Source organism: Podospora anserina, chromosome 4, assembly GCF_000226545.1.
Source record: "Podospora anserina S mat+ genomic DNA chromosome 4, supercontig 2".
Classification (NCBI taxonomy): domain Eukaryota; kingdom Fungi; phylum Ascomycota; class Sordariomycetes; order Sordariales; family Podosporaceae; genus Podospora; species Podospora anserina.
Genome location: NW_001914835.1, coordinates 165,709 through 182,569, shown reverse-complemented (window position 1 = coordinate 182,569; position 16,861 = coordinate 165,709). Strand labels below are relative to the sequence as shown.

General features: G+C 54.8%; 3 protein-coding genes across 3 annotated transcripts; 1 reads left to right on the top strand and 2 right to left on the bottom strand.

Annotated features, from left to right (window-relative positions):
- Window positions 1–215: 215 nt before the first annotated feature.
- On the top strand, window positions 216–1,961 carry PODANS_4_2540 (uncharacterized protein; the record flags this gene model as incomplete). Its single annotated transcript, XM_001903870.1, has 2 exons — window positions 216–259; window positions 317–1,961. 2 exons carry the CDS (start codon window positions 216–218, stop codon window positions 1,959–1,961), a joined length of 1,689 nt encoding a protein of 562 aa, XP_001903905.1.
- A 3,245-nt stretch (window positions 1,962–5,206) lies between these two features.
- Window positions 5,207–7,500, bottom strand: PODANS_4_2530 (uncharacterized protein; the record flags this gene model as incomplete). The annotated part of the gene is made up of 2 exons (XM_001903869.1): window positions 5,207–6,600; window positions 6,699–7,500. 2 exons carry the CDS (start codon window positions 7,498–7,500, stop codon window positions 5,207–5,209), a joined length of 2,196 nt encoding a protein of 731 aa, XP_001903904.1.
- A 6,867-nt stretch (window positions 7,501–14,367) lies between these two features.
- On the bottom strand, window positions 14,368–16,248 carry PODANS_4_2520 (uncharacterized protein; the record flags this gene model as incomplete). The annotated part of the gene is made up of 1 exon (XM_001903868.1): window positions 14,368–16,248. The coding sequence occupies one exon, from the start codon at window positions 16,246–16,248 to the stop codon at window positions 14,368–14,370; it is 1,881 nt and encodes a 626-aa protein (XP_001903903.1).
- Window positions 16,249–16,861: the final 613 nt, after the last annotated feature.

Genomic DNA, 16,861 nt, shown 5'->3' with positions numbered 1-16,861 from the left:
GTGTTATTTGACTCGGAGTGAGAGACCTCGAGGATGAGACGTTCAGGAACATCAAATTCAAGACCCACTTGTCAAAACGGCCTTGTCGCGCGCCAAGCGTTTGGCACACCGAGGACCCTTGCAAGCTCCCACAGCTCATTGCGTCAGTGCCCGCCAACAAACAGCTTCCCCCCAACTGAACCACATTCAACCACACACTAACCAAGCTGCCCACCATGAACGGGGTCATCGAGGCGCTTCACATCTACGACGAGCACAAGTAAGGTTTCTCTCCAACTTTAAATTACACTTCTTCTGCTGACACCTTTTTCCAAAGCAGCCCAATCCTCTCCCACACCTACACCTCCCGTCCCCTCTCCCCCTCCTACCTCCTCCCCTTCTACCTCTCCCATCCCGCCCCACGACCGAACTTGATCTACCTCCCCCAGACCAACCCTCCGACCCTGGTCTTCTCCCTCGCCCACGCCAATCTATTATTCCTCATCACCACCTCCTCCGAAGTCGAACCCCTCCTCGTCCTCGAGTTCCTGCACCGCATCGTCGACTCCTTTGAAGAATTCCTCGGCGCGCCACTCCTGGCTCACAAAATCGAAAGCAACTACGATGTCGTCGCCCAGCTCCTCACAGAAATGTGCGATGCCGGAACGGTCAACACCACCGAACCAAACGCACTAAGGGACATGGTCGAGGTGGAAGGGTGGGTGGACAAGCTACTGGGGGGGTTGAACCTATCTGCGGGGAAGAACTTTGCCGGGGGTTTGGGGGGAGGTATGGGAAGCAGCGCTGCGTCGTCGTCATCGCTGATATCACAAAACACCCCCGCGCTGCCGTGGAGGAGGGCAAATGTCCGGCACACTTCCAATGAGCTCTACGCCGATGTGGTGGAGACGCTGTCGGTCACGCTCGCGCCGTCGGGGAGACCGCTGGCGGCGTTTGCCAACGGTACGATAGCGTTCACGACCAAGGTTTCGGGCGTGCCGGATATTGTGGTTACGCTGAGCGGGCCGTCGGGGAAGCATAACCTGAAGGGGATCGTTGACTTGCCTGTTTTTCACCCGTGTGTCAGACTGGCAAAGTGGAGGGAACAACCTGGCGTGTTGAGCTTTGTCCCGCCAGATGGGAGGTTTACGTTGGCGGGGTATGAGGTTGATTTGCTGCCTTTTGACGTGGACGGGAAGCCGCCTACGGGGAATTTGAAACTGCCGGTTAGTCTGGAGATGAAGACGGGGTTAGGGCTGACGGGGTCGGATTTTGAGGTGAGGGTGCAGTTGAATAAGGTTTTTGGGAGCAGCGGGAGCGTGCAAGGAGGGGGGATGGGTGCGAGGACTGGGCTTCAGGGGAGAGGGTCAGGGGGTGGCAGTGGGCCGGGAGGAGGGTTTGGGATTCCGAATGCCGGGACTCCGGCGTCGCCTTCACTGCATGATTTGGTGATTACCGTGCCGTTGCCGGCGGATGTGAGGAATGTGCCGGAGATTAGGCCGAGTAAAGGGGATGCGACGTATAACCCTGGGGAGAGGGTGCTGGAGTGGACGATTAGCAACAAGGAGCTGGCGCAGGGCATGTCTGCTTTTGTGTTAAGGTGTACGGTTGTGGGACAGCAGGTGACGGAGGAGGGGGAGGAGGGTGATCCGACTGGGTTTGGGTTTGGTGGTGGTGGTGGGGGCTATAACTACGACGAGCCGTATCAAGACATTGCGGTCACGAGTACTACAAAGGAGAAAGGGGTGGATAAGGCTTGGGAAGCGGAACGGGACGAGAAAAGACAGGCGCAGAATAAGATTTTGATGCCGAGCTCGGCTTTGGTTAGTTTTGCTGTCAAAGGGTGGCTGCCGAGCGGTATCAAGGTTGAGAGCATCATTATTGACCCGAGGAAGAGTAGAGGGATGGTGGAGCACATGAAACCTTACAAGGGAGTCAAGTATTTGACCGTGAGCAAGGGGGGCGTTGAGATTAGGTGTTGATGATGGCATACCTTCACAAACGCATGGTATAGATGCATCACTAATAGACATATCGGAGGGTCAAAGGACTTCCATGCCAGGACTGTTCGTTTTCTATGGGTTGAGGCTCTTACAGTGGTGTGTCTACACTGTAAAGGCCTTGTAGCACTGTGTGGTTGGATCCGATATTCCGATGGGGATACAAAATGCAAGGTCTACTATGTGCGCTGCAGCTGCGTCAACGTAGCATTCTATCTCCAGATTGCCCAACACTTTATACTCAGGCTCGCGGTTGGTCAACTTACGAAGACTGAGCCAGGCACCAACGAGCCATCCGTTATTCAGCACTCTGTAGATTTGGCCTGAGAACCCAAGTATGAAGTTTGATATATACTATTCACTCATACATCATGGTTGTCTCTTCAGAACCTTCAGTCGCTCGACGCATCGTACCGTCACCACAGCATTCTGTCTTCGTCACCGACCCCCAGGAGAAACAAAATACACCACAAACAAACTCCCAAAGTCCGACACCCCCCTCCCATAACCCGATCCAATATCAACTCGCCTAAATAATGACCACTCTCCTCGGGCCCAAACCGACAAAGAGCATCATCCGCCGGCCTCACCTGGCCATCACCGCGCCTCTTTCCCCCCACGCAGAGGTAGAGTTCCCCGCCAACCCGCCCCCAAATGTTCTTGTACATTGACCTCATATAATACCCTCAAAAATAACAAGATCCCCCGGTCCGAATCTCACTCTGCCGCTCGGGTGTGCCGTGCCGGGGCGGCACGGTCGACGGCAACGACAGACGGACTTGCGTCCCTGTGACTTGCGTTAGCTCCGCCAGAGTTGAGGCGGCCTTGTTTCTCGGCGAGGGTTCTTTAGCATGATATTACTGCCATGTTAAACTAATGCTGGTAGAAAGCTGAAAGCTGAGAGATGGTAATGGGGGCCGGGTATTTCAGCCGGCCGCCCAAGTTGCAATGAATTCAAGAGGTTTTGCTTGAATAGGGGGTGCTGTGTGTTTCCTAGGTAGGTGGATCAAAACAACTTGGTTTCTTTCTGACAATGGAGCTTGTCTGTGGGCGTCGTTTTGCAATGGGACCGGTAACAACGACATCCATTCTCGAACAACATTGACTGTGTTTGCTATGACATTATAGAGCCTGTCCAACACCGAAATAATAACGTGAATCACATTCCCCCCGCGACGGCCATCTAGTCCCGTCATATTATCCCGCGTGTTGTTTGGTTTGGCCTCCTGGCCCGGCCACTATTGACCACCGCCAACTCCCAATGCCTTACTATCAGTATCCCACCCCCCCCAACTTAAAAGCCGACCTCTTCTCTACCACTAAACGCGAAGAAAAAACACAAGCGCGAAGCGTTACACCGCAACCCCAGAGCCCTCCCTCCCGTCCGAGCTGAACCGAGCACATCCGGCGGCCAGCCCATATTATGCTGGTCGCTTGTCTTGCACCCCATCCCTCCATTACCAGCAACTGTTGTTGCACAGCGTCAAGATTCCGGGTTCCCACCAACAGACCTCATCATGACGGCGGCGGCGGCGGTGGTGGGTGGTGGTCCCGGATCTCGGCCTGATGGTTCCAGGTTACACGCACAACAGAACCTGCAAGGTTGGACGCATAGATAACTTATCACACCCCCCGAAACAGAGCTGACTATCTTCGAGATAAGGTAGGTAAAAGCACACAACCGGAAAAGTTTACTGGTGAATTTACAGACAAAGCGGGGGAGGTGACGAGGCAAGCGCGGTCACTGTTGCTGGCCGCGGGGGCTACGCCGCTTGGTGGCATTTGGCTGCTTGTCTTCTTTGGAGGTGGGACCTAGACGAGGGAATGGAATGGTGATACGGCATGCATAGAAAGGCAAGAGGTGAGAGGGTGTTTTAGGTCCGTAGGTCGAGGGAAGAATGAGCTGAAAATATTCAGTGGATTTGCTGCAAGGGCAAGGCAGGTTTCTTTTTTTCAATTTTATTTAATTTCTTTTTCTAATTTTTTACCTACTTATGCAAGACATCGTGGACCTCTAGAGGTTTGTCGTTGGACAATGCAGACCTACCATAAAACGCAGCAATTGGGACAAGAAAATGGGCAACGATCTGCAATGGACATCTTATTACACATACGAAGGTGGGCATATCATTCCGGCCGGTGTAAATCGGTGAAATCATGACAGCAGACAACGAGAGACGGCCTTACTCATACATACCCTCAAGACGGGTCCCCTCCGTTACAAGACGCAGACAGCAGTATTCTCCTGAAAATGCAAGCAATCACCCATTCCGTCCGGACACCCAACCTTGCTCATCCGCAGTTGGCACCGCCCAACCATCGGGCAGCTTGTCATACACACCCAGATCTCACCTTGCGCGGGATGTACCAACTAACCCATTTACTGACCCTTCTTCCTCCTGCAACAGCAAGTTCCCCATCACCACATCGCCCAGCCCGAATCTGTGACCTCCCTCTTTTTGATCGCCATATAGTTCGCTCGATGGTAGTAGTAGACAACCGACAAACAAAAGAACCAACAACATAAAAAGCCATATTAACCCCCCTTCCCCCCGCCTTCCCCTATCAGCCCGTGATAGACCATGCAAGGTATCTAAAATTACGACCTCGACTCAAACCGTGCCTCTTCTCTGCATACTATGGTTGATTACAGCTGTAAAATACAATACAGTCAGTCATGCATGTCATACGGTAAACACTTGAGCATTTCAACAGACATTGGACCATCAAAACAAAATACACAGACGTTAAGCAAATAAACTTAATATTTCCTCAACCTCTCCCCTGCCCCTCCCCCTTTCTGATACCCCCTTCCCCTGTCATATCATACCCGTACACAGCCACCAGCCCAGCCGATGCTATTCGCACACACACACACACACACACACACACACACTCCCCCTCTTCCTTCCCCTCCCTTTTCCTCCCATGAAACAACAAGAAACATGATACACTTTCGGCTCCTAGCATACATTACAAGATGATTGGCAGAAAAAAAAATACATCAAATATTGGGTATCATGAAAAGACATGGTGATTACAACAAGCTTAAAGAAACAGAAGAAAAAAAAGACAGGATAACACCCAGTTAGTTGTTGTTCCAATGAATAATGATGTTGTTGATGCGAGCGTCAAAGAAAGAAAAAGAAAAACAAGAGATGGATGGTCAGCTCAATCAGACAAAAGCAATCCCCCTCCTATGCCCAGCCTTCAACCCCATGTAAATGCTATACGTCGCCACGTCCTGTCCGTCTGTCAGTATATCCCAGTCTTTCATGTTGGAAAACAAAACTCACCCTAGTAACCACACTCCCCGCCCCCACCGTGCTCCCCCTCCCAATCCTCACCCCAGGCAAAATAACCACATTCGCCGCAATCCACACGTCATCCTCAATCACCACCGGCTTCCCATACTGCGTCCCGCTGTTGCCCGCCCGCCTCCGCGGATCGGTGCTGCACGTCCCCGTGTAAATACACACATTCGGGCTGATAATGACATTGCTCCCGATCCGGACCTCGCAGACGTCGTTGATCAGACAGTTTCTGCCAATCGAGACATTGTTCCCAATCTGAATGTTGTACCCATAGTCGCAGTTGAAGGGCGCCTCGACAGCCGTGTTGTCGCCCACCCGACCCGTGTGCGTGACGGGGGACATGAGAGTGGGCGAGAGGTGCACGCCTTCGCGAGGATGGAGAATGTCTCTGAACAGGCGGGCGCGCTCGGCTGGGGAGACGCCAATGTTGGGGTTGGTCGAGTTGTTGAAGCGCCAGCAGGCCGCGTTGCAGCGCTCGCGCTCGAGGACGAGCTCCTTGTCAAAAGGGTAGTATTGTCGGCCGTTGAGCATCTCTTCCTTTTCGCGACGGGGACGGTCAGAGGGAAATTGCGTGTGGGATAGGGCCAGCTGAGCGGTGGCTTGTGGCCCGCCGCTGCTGCCACCCACAGACGACGATGGCGGCGGGGCTGGAGGGGCGGCCTGGGCTGTGGGCGGGGTGGCCGTTCTGCCTGTGTGGAAACTATAAGGAGGGTGAGCAACAGTGGTGCTTTGCGGAGGAGGGGGAGGCGGCGGAGGAGGTGCTGATGCAGATGGCGGAGGCTGCGACTGCTGAGACTGTTGCTGCTGCTGTTGCTGCTGCTGCTGCTCGGGGTCGGTCCTAGTGAGGTCATGCAGGGGCGGCACCCTCTGGTATTCCTTGGGTGCCCGGTCAGACAGGGCCGAGTTGGTGACGGCGCTGATGGGCGTGGGAAACATGGCTGAGGCTGATGAAGTGTAGGCAGAAGAAAGAGCAGACAGCTTGTTGTCAGGGCTCAGCACGGAGCTCGGAAGTGTCGATGCGGTCAGTCTATCGTCGTCAGACTGTAATGGGCGACCCTGAGGGGGGGTGATCCGGAGCGTGGGCTGGACGCGGTTATAAGCAATCGAGTCGCGTTTGGACGGCGGACCCGGAAGCGGCTCCCGGGGGTATGGTGGTTGCTGAGGCATCCCGTAGGCACCTGGTGGGACGTAGTTGGGGTCCTTCGATTCAATGGTGACTTGGGCCGGTTTGGCCTCGGGCTTCTGCCATGTTCCCCTCTGCGGGGGATATCCCGCACAAACAAACCCGCCGCGGATACAGTTGTTACCTGGCAGGATTGTTAACCCTCAGCAAAACAGGTCGGGCCCAACGCGACCACATATCGAGGCCCATATAAAAAACAACAACAACAACAACAATACTTACATTCTGGTTTGGTCTCGTCGCATTTCTTTTTGCGCTTCCTGCAGGTCAGACAGCCTGTTTTGGTGCGGTTGCTGAAATTGCGCTTCCGCTTCTTGGGATCTGACTGGATGACCCCATCTCTGCGCTGCTCCGGCGTGTACTGGCCTGAGTACATACCTCGGTCGTCCCCGTCCGGGCTCTGATCCCCATAGTCGGCGCTGTCTCCCTGGCTCGTGGCTCTCCGGTGCCTATTGCCGGGTTGGTCGTCAGAGACGGCCGATACCGGTCCTGCCGAGTAAGGGCCCTCGTAGCTGGAGTTGCGCTCTTCTCTCGCCTCTCGTGAATGCCAGTGATCGGCATCCTCCCGTCTCTCGTCCCTTCTCTCGTCGCCGTAACCCCGGTAGCTCTCCCTCCGCGGGGTGCTATAACCGTCGCGAGTTTCCGAACGGACCCGTTGAGCGCCATACAGCTCAGGACGATCTCCCCGTTCTGATCTGCCGGCCCGCTCGGTGGCTTCTGCCTGGTCTGTCCGTTCGGACCTCTCCCTTCTCGAGGCAGGAGACGGCTGGCGTTCCCTGGTTGGAGACTCCGAGTTTGAGCGCTTCCTCTTGTGCGATCCCTCCTGTCCGGATGCCGACGAGAGAGACGATTGCCCTGGAAAAGGGAGCCTGTCGTGTCTTTGGCTGGTGGTGGAGCTCTCAGCGGCGGCAGGCCTGGGATCTGCGGGTGCCGATTGGCCGGGTCCTCGTTCCGCGTCGGCCGTCCCGTTCACGGCCTCGGCAGGCCTTGGTGAGCCCCCATTGAGGGCTGTAAATGTCGACATTGCTGTTCACAAAGCTATGAGCCGGTGGGTGGACTAGTGAAACAGCCAGCTGATTGACGGCGCTTGGGTGATGGTGAGTATGAGTGTTGATGGTTGTGCCTGAGGTCGTAAGTAGTGGGCGATGGGGGTGAGTGGTGTGGCAGATAGATGAGACGGCTCAAAGAGACCATGCGCTGGTCTGGGGATCGTGAAATTCACTGATGAATCAGCGTTTAAAAAATAAAAAAAAAGTGTGATCAGCCTGCAGGATTTCCCGGATGCGATGCGCCAGTGATGGAAGGCGGGGGGGGGGGGGGACCGGTCGGTGTCTCGTGCGTCCGTTACCCAGCGTTGGGTTCGCCCGGATGGAAATAGGTTATACTGTCGCCGGACCTGGGGCCGGTGACACTGCTTGCGCGGACTGGAACTGCTGCTGCTCGAGAGCTCCCTACCCTGACAATAGCTAAGGTAGCTCCCACAAGCTTCTCTGAGCTCTCAGCAAGACTGTGTGTTGCTGTTGTTGATGAGATGGTGAGATGAAATGACACGTCAGAGGGTCATGAACGGTGCTTCCAGAGCCGACTGGTGAGTGTTGATTTGCGCAAGCTGCAAACTGCTGCAGAACAAAATGCGAGGTGCGTTTGGGCGAAAGAGTGTCCGGAGCTCTCGATGTGTTGTTGTAGCTGCTGTGCCGGGTCGCCGCCGCCGCCGTCGCCCTGTCGGTCCTCTCCTGTCTTGTCCTGTCCTGTCCTTCCCTGTCCTGTCCTTGTCCTGGTCCCGTCCTCTTGTCCAGCTATCCAGTCCCGTCCTTCGTCTCGGTGGTTCAAAGCCAGAGAGTTGCGCGCTGTCGACGGGGCGTGCAACGTAACGTGTGCTGCCAGGAAATTTGAGCCAAAACCCCAGCCTTCTTCAACAGGAGTTTGGGGTGTGGGCGCTTGGTCCCTTTTAACGCGCGATTACGGACACCGCTGCGCCTGTCGGGAAGGGAGTGATGGGGACGACGGGGATGGATTGGGTGGGTGGATGGACGGAGTGGATTGGGGTGGGATGGGGTGGGGAGGTTGGTACCGTACCGTACTCGTACCCAGCAGGAGCCGGGGTTCTGGTAATACGGTATTTCTGTATCTGTACTCCGTATCTTGTATCTGTACAGTGCTTGGTGCTTGGAGGTTGGCGGTTGCTTATACTCCCCCCGGCGGACTAAGGGTAGTCCTCAAAGCTAGGCTTAGCTATAGACCGGTCGGATCTACGGGTATTGTTGAGATCGCGGACAGCCCGGGGCTTCCAGGTTTGCTTTGCTGCAGATGTGGTAAAGCTAAAGAAGAAGGAAGAAACTCGCTTTCGTCAACCGTTCGCAGCAGACGAGCGTCAAAAATGCAAGGGCGGCTGGTGCTGGGGGGGGGGGTTGCCACGAGTCGCACAGACGCCCGCGGGCAGGGAGCTGGAATGAGGAAGGGTGCTGTTCCCTTGCTTTCTGTGTTTTCATTGTGGCATGGCGCCTAACCAGGGAGACATGTATGTACCGGTACCTTGTGACGGAAACCTTGGTTGCTGATTCTGCGTGGTGTGCGTGCCGTGAGGTGGTGTGCGTGTTGCTGCAGCGTGCTGAGGCCAGGGTTGGATTGCCTTCTTGGGAATAAGTGCGGAAAGAACTGTCCCTCCCGTCCATCATGACCGGCCGGGCCAGGGCACTTGCAGAAGGCATTGCCAAGCCATATTCTTGTCGGCACACTCACGACAGGGGTTGTTGAGACCTTCTCCTTCTCCAAAGTGAGACTGTGAGAACTGACATGTTACTCCGTAGGGAACATCAGGATCACATCACATGGCGGGTGCGGATATCTTCAATTGTCCTTACACCAATTGTAAGTTAATTCCCAGACCGGGCCGGACTAGGCGGATAAGCTGCGGCCTAGCATTAACTACTACTGCTGGTCCCCCAAAGTAGGTCCCGCCCACGCCAGCCGGGCTCGCCAAGTCAGTCGGGTGTGGTGGAAGTGTGTAGAGTTGCCTGGTGTTATGCGATCTGTAAGAGCGGCTTCCGCGCGAACAAGCGATCAAGCGATCAGAGCCGCCACTCAGGCGAGTCCACCTACCGAGTCCTGGCTTCACCGCGGCTGGAAAGGAGGGAGCCAATATAAAAGCTGTGCGACATCTCACTTGCACGAGTCGACAGTGTCGGAGTGGTTCCTCACTGACGAATCGCTTGCCTTCACCGACGAGTATGCGCAGCCGAGAGGGTTGCGGCTGTCGTCGTCTGTATCTGACCTGGTGGTGCAACACTGTACCTTTACCACAACTGTGTTGCTCGTCGCCGTCTATTCAGAGAGAGTTCGAGCAGGTGTCTTGGCGCGCACATCGCTCCAGGGCAAACCCCTGGCAGTTAGATCTGGAGGCGCTTGGTGCGTGCGAGATACAAGGAAACGGTTGACAAAAGATGAACGGAGCTGCGGGTCAGATGGCCCCCATCCGTCACCCGAAAGCGATGCAATCAGGATGCTTGACCTGATTTGCCAGTTGGCAATACAGCTTTTCTGCAGACGTGTTCCAAACTCCTGAATGAGCCGTCAATATTGGGCTGCAGGTGCGTTGGAGCGGAGGACCGTCCCCTGCAGCAGAGTGAGCAGAAGCGAGGAAGCGGTGTCGTCACGTAGCTTGAGCTTTGAGCATCTCTACCCCACCGCCCCGTGTGTGCCCGTGTGTGTGTGCCCATGTGTGTGTGTGTGCCCGTGTGTGTGTGTGCCGTCCGGCGGCCGTCGAGGACACCTCACCCCCGCCGTTGCTCGCCCCGAATCGGACCTTGTTTGTTTCTTTACACTCGAGAAAGAGATAAGACGACACCCGCTCCCGGGGCCAACGAATGCCGCCAGAGGGGCCAGAAGGGGCCTGAGGAGTCGAGCAGGATTTGCCAGCCGGTGATGTGGTGATGGGAGCGTGTGAAGCGAGCTCGAGTCTCACAACGAGGGCCAATGATGGGCCGTGACAGGGGTCGGTGCTCATGCAATTTGACGCGGTGCGTTAATCCCCATTCTGCTATCGTTTTGCGACGACTGGTGTTGGTACCTGAAAGATTCGATTTGTATTGTACCAAGTTGTATTTCGATCTGGTGACGATATCTTTTCCTATCCCTTCAACCTCATCCTCTCTCTAGCAGATTCATCTGACCAAGAGAAGAATGCCTCGGCTGAAGTCCAGCTCGTACGAAAACGGTCGCCAATGCTGCACCGTCAGGGCCTTTTGGACCAAATCAGGCCAAGCGCCGGCCTTGCAACGTGCGGTTTTTGTGGAAGACGACGCCGGAATACCACCACCACGTCGTGACCAGAGCGACCCTGTGGAGGACATGGCGTCCCCTCTGACGGTGATAACTCAGCGTGTTAAACCCTGTGCCTCTGCGGCGCTCCTGGACTGTCACTCCTCTGTGATGAGAGAGACGGCCCTCCCCACACTCTGATGAACCCAGCTTCTGCAGCATCGACGTCGAGGATGAAACCCACAGTCGCTAATCTTCCGAGAAGCGGTGGTCCGGGCAGCAGCAGGGATCAGCCATGGGGTGATAATTATAGAACACCATCTCGCACCTCATGCACAAAATTGCGACCTTTAATATCAGGCTCTGCGACGCGCGCTTTTTGTCTTTTCTGCGCTGCTGAGTAGGCTCGAGGCGAAGGGGGAACCAGGTGCCGGAGGAACAGGAAGCCCAACTACCGCGGCAGCAGCAGCAGCTGCTGCTTTACCGCCATCGCCAACTCCTCGTTCCTGGGCCATGGAAAGGTCTTGGCTGTGATTGGTTGGAAATCAGATCTGGCAGGACCTATGAGAAGTCGGGATTTTGAATAATCGAGCAAGGTATTCTTAGAAACAGGTTGCCATCGAATGGGAGGCGTGCGAATGAGCCGGTAGGTGGCCCCGCCGCAGCAGTGTTCGTCCCGTGATGAAGCATGCAGTTGGAACCTTTTGAGGCTGCGGCTATCGCGACTCGCAACTCAAGACCCCTATCGATGACGGAGCAAATTCTCACCGAACAGGCAGGGAGGTCTGGGAGGAGGACGTTTGAGCGGTGTGTGGTGCGACGGACGGCAGCAGGCGCAGACGCACGTAATGTTCGGTGGTGTCGTCAGCAAAGTGGATGCTGTATTCGGCGTGTCGACTCATGTAAGAGGTTTGTATTTCTTGGCCCCACAATAGTATCGGAACGGTCACCTCGTCAGACCGGGCCGATGCGGGGCCGTCGACGACACTCTCCTGACCGCCAGAACAACTCGACCGGACGAGTTTGCTCTTTCGGTGCTAATGTCTCTCTTTCACATCGCGACTCGTCCATTCGGGTTCGGAGCCAAGTCCGCTCCGGTGACGTCGAAGGCCGAAACCGAGAAGGCGTGGTTGATGCCTGTGTGGCTATCATTCTATAGTGATTAGGCTGCAATCATCAGCCAGGGTTTGTGGGTTGTGGCCTGTTTGTGCCGTGCAAGTCGTTCCTGCCTTCCAGTCATGGTGTCAGCCTTGCACCTGACGGCATCATTGAACCTCCAATGAAACAGGTGATTTACCTCAGCCTGGTCCAACACCACATGCTTTCTTGGGCGTCTATCTTTTCTAGAAGCATTCCAAAACACCACAGGCCCGGTTTCTAGTTCCAGCCTAGGTAAATGCAGGTACCATCACCATTCTTGGAGAATTCATGTCGTGCAGCAGCAGCAGCAGAAGCACACACGGGAAGAGTCGACGGCGTCTAAGTCGCGGCGTCTCGCCTACCTGCCTGCCGTGAGGCTCTCCCCCGCACACCTCAATTCTCTTCTCGGCCGTGTCCGCTGTGTGTGGCCTTCCGGTCGGCCGCAGATGATGCATCCATTGCGCAACCTCAACTCCCCTTGGCGCCCACAACAACGGGACGTTGAACTGACTGCAAAGTGGGTAGGGCTAACCCATATGTACTGTGGTGTGTGGTGAGGCTCTGCATTGCTTAACGCCGCATGGCGCTTACCTTTACCTAGAATAGCATCTCAGATCTCATTACGGCCCTCTCATTGGCCCATCATTCTTCGACCCGCCGAACATCTCCCGCTCTTGTGCCCAAGGTTCGTCAGACTGAACGACACCTCTTTCCCCGGATACCCTTCTGATGTAAGGCGTGCAGAGATCCGGGGTCAAACATGTCTGTTTCGAAACTCGATCACCACACCTCTTATCAGCAAGCCTTGGTGGCGTCCAACCATCTGACGGGGTGCAGCTACCAGCGGTTCAAGGTCAAGAGCTATTGGGACAGATCAACAGGGCAGATTATATATATCTTTTGACTACAGATCTAGGCATATCCACATCGTGCCATAACCCCATGTTATTCCAACGGTCCCCCACCATCGCTAACACCATCTACTAATCACTTATACCGTCACATGTCTACCCGCCAGCTGGTAGGTCGTCTCACGATTGGCGCCTGCAGCCTTCAACATCCTCATCACAAATCTCAAGATGCAGACACTGACGACAGCCTCGCAAGTCTGGTGTCGTAGATGTCAGTAAATCTCCGAAGGTACTGACCACTGGTACTGGTGCATGATCAACCTCGAGTACGTGCCTCACGGTTGAGCAGCCTCGCTCTCCCCGGGTCGTGACGAAAGACATGTACCTGCATATAGGCTTGGTCCTAGAACCCCTTTCTTCCTCGAGGAAATGCAAGCCAAGACGTCGGCGGGTATTGTTCCCGTCGCTTGGGGGCTTGCTGAGCTTTTTATAGATGCCGCTGCCGTTAGGAAGCAATCTGTCTCTTTGTTGAACTTTGTAAATCAATGTACCACACATTTCAGGAGTTGAACATGACGAGATATCTCTTGAAACGCATGCACCGGCTAGCCGCCCAAGCATCGCAAATTGTCTGTCATGATCGATTCGTCTCGGACTTTTCTGAACAGCAGGTTGTCTCTCAAGATACTCACATTGTATTATCGTCACATGACACCAAGTCACAAAGCATTCTCCACAGCAAGAAATGGAGGTCTTGCACAAGTCTAGTTGTTGTCAATTTAGTACCATAGAAGCTGTCCAGTTCAATCACCATCTTTATGTCCAGCAGTGATGGCATTCCGCGTAACACAGTTGAAGGAATTCAGAGATAGGTAATGCTTTGGCAACTGCACCTTGAACCGGAGGTCGAAAGTAGGTGTTTGTTGCAATCCAAGCATGCCCTGCCCAGTTTTCTATCTTCCAGCTAACCATCACAACATCGGGTTTCGTAGCTCGAGCCCCAAGTATCCGGTTCGCCATCCCTTGACAACGATCCCTACCTATGTTACCACGGGAGCATGATCGCACATCCGCATTCGCTCCATCGACCACTCACCACGCACTCACATACTGTACTTCGTTTGTTTTGACTTTACCTAATATATCCATACTTGCACCTTGCGGCTACCAAAGCCCTTCAGATGCAGTTCCATCCTTCTTTGTCATCTTTTTTTTCTTGGTCCACTTACCTTCATCTCAGGTTCATTTTATTCATCTTCAACCTTGTGTATTCCTCAACCATAACTTTCACTGACACACTCGAATCAAGGTGACAATAAATCCGGTTGCCACCTACTTGGGCAAGGTAGCACTCTACATTTTGCAATCATCAGATCAGCTATTTAGCAGATCATATAAATTTCAACTTTGGAGATAGAACACGTCAACTTGACTACACCAAAATCATGTACCAGATAGCATTTGGCACTGGGAAGTGAACACATCCATCGCTTCGAGCAATGCACTGGACGTCCTGATGGATCAGGCAGAGATATTGTACTGTACACAGAGCGTGGTGACTCCCAAAGATATCATTACTATCTGTACAACTCCTCCACCGTCCTCCAGACTCCCATTTCCGATAGTCCAAGACCTGGGCCAAATCACTTCTTTTGCCGCTTCGAGCTCTTATCACTCGCCGCGCTCAACACGCTCGCGCTCCTCTTATGCCCAGCAGCAGTCAAACTCCCACTACTCCCGGGCCTCTTCTTCTCCCCATCCTCCTTTGTCTGCCCCCCCTCCCCAGTCTTCTCTCCGGCCTTCTCCCCCTCCCCAGCAGCAGCAGCAGCACCATCACCACCACCACCACCACCACCCTCACCCTTCTCCTTCCCCCCCTCCTTCTCGGCCGCGATACCCTTGGCCCGATCCCGTTCCGCCTTCTTCGCCTCCTCAATCTTAATCTCCCCATCCAACCGATCACTCATCTTCCTCAAATCCACCAACGCCGTCACCGCCCCCCAAAGCACCTCAAACTGCGCCGTCACCGCAGCCGTCGGCATCACCAGCCTAGGCGGCAAGTCAAGCTCGCTAAGCGCATTCGTAATCCGCAGCTGCTGCTGCCCGCTCTTGTGGCTGTAAAGCTTGTTAATCTTCTCATACCGAAACGTCGGGCCGCTCCCCAGCCTGTCATGATACGACACGCCATAAACCTGCTCCTCCTGCTGCGTCAACTTCCTCCTCTCCGGCTGCTGCTGCGCACCCCCGCCCTTCTTCTTATTCGCCGCCGCCGCCGCCGCCGACGTAGGCGTCGGATCAGCCGGCGTAGCCGGTGTCCTCGCATCCGAATCACGACGAGCATGATGGTGATGATTATTCGACGTCGCAGAAGCGGCGATGCTCTCCCTCCGATTGGCAGGGTTCGTCTCCGAAACCGCACTGTTCGGCACGCCCGAGTTGTTGCTGGGACTGACGCCCTCCCCAGGCATGATGCTCTTCCTCTTCTTGTTCTTATCCGTCGACATCAGCGTCTGAAGCAGGTTCTGCAACCCGGCCGACGTCTTGAACGAGTTGATGTCCGAGTCCGTGGCCGGGTAGTCAAGCCGGTTGTAGAGCTCGCGGCGCTCCTCGTTGAACCTCTCCGTGCGCGCGAGGATGCGCTTGACCTCTAGCAGCAACGACTCCTCCTCCCGGGCCTCGTCCTTGGAGCGCGACAGAGTGTTGAGCGCAAACTGCTTTCGTTTTCTTTCCTGCTCCGGGTCAAAGTTTTGCATCATCTCGTAGAGCTCAAACTCTGGCCGGGTCATGTACTGCGCCGGTTTCTGAACAGCCATCATTTTGGCTGCCACCTCGTAGTATCGCGCTTTGAGATCCTCCATGCTCCGCTGTTTTGGGGCCGGCACCACCGCCGTGCTGGTATCCTCCCCATTTGCCGCATCACCACCACCACCGGGTGGTTTTGGAGTAAAGTCATACCGATCCCATATCAACGTCCACCTCAGATCAAAATCCTTTGCCAGCTCCAACAAGTAATCCGTCTCCTCCTTTGTCCAGTCGTTGTTCTGGAGGTTGGAGTGATACTGATCCTCGGTGTAGTGAGGCACAACGACCTTGACATTGTACTTAGCAAACGCCGAGTCCTCAGGCTTCTCCTCCCTCCTTTCCGAAGCTGGCGTCCCCTCCCCCCCTCCCCGCTGTTGTTGCCCATCTCCATCCTGCGCACCTTCTACCGGCGGCGCGCCATCATCCGTCCTCCTCTTCCAATGCCTCAGCACCAATGCGCCGTCGTCTCCCCTCGCCGAGTTGGTGAACGCCTTGAGCTCCCATTTCGCAACCGGCTTCCGTGTCGCAAAGCGGCGCTTCTTGAAGAAGTTAACTTCAGGAACGATGGCTATTGGGTTGTCGCCACCCAGGTTTTGGACTTCGCGAGCTAATCCCTTCAGGTTTGGTCGTGGCGCGCTGGTCTTTTGCTTCTTGGATGGTCGGGGCGCGCCCGAGTGATCGGAAGGGAGATTGAGAACATCGTGAACGTCGCGCGAGGTCATGGTTTGTGGTGGTGTTGTGCCGGGTAGGTCGGTGGTGGTGGTGGTGGTGGGGTTGGTCGGGTCGACAGGTCAACCCCGTGCACTGTGGGGATATCTTAATAAGGTAGCGAGAGAGCTGCGAGTTTCGTCGGTCGCAGTTTTGTCCCAAACTTCAATCGGGCATCTGGCAAAACTCGACCTGAAAAAAAACCCAGGGTGGGGGTATCTATCAAACGGAAGTCTATTAAAAAAGCAATCAAACTGAATTGTCGCTCTTGAAATTTTGATGGACTGCGCAACGAAAAATCAACGTTTTGATGGCAAAGTTTGTCGGAAAATGAGCGACATGATTGAATGATGGCATTCACTGTGAGAACGCGAAATTCTGTCAAGCAACACCGCCCAAATTTTCCAGAGGGCACAGTGCGCTCTCACAGTTGTCACCCAAAAACGCACACAGTGCCCAAGGGTCAAGCTTTCTGGTTATTGATCTCGCACGTGACTCTCCCTTCAGCTCAACCCCTGAGATTGGCTGGGCCGCTCCACTGAGAGTGGCCCCAACTTTTTACTGTGGAAGCGTTCGTTGGTGCGTCCCAGAAACCTCCCCGGGGTCTATAAAGTACCTCTCGGAATC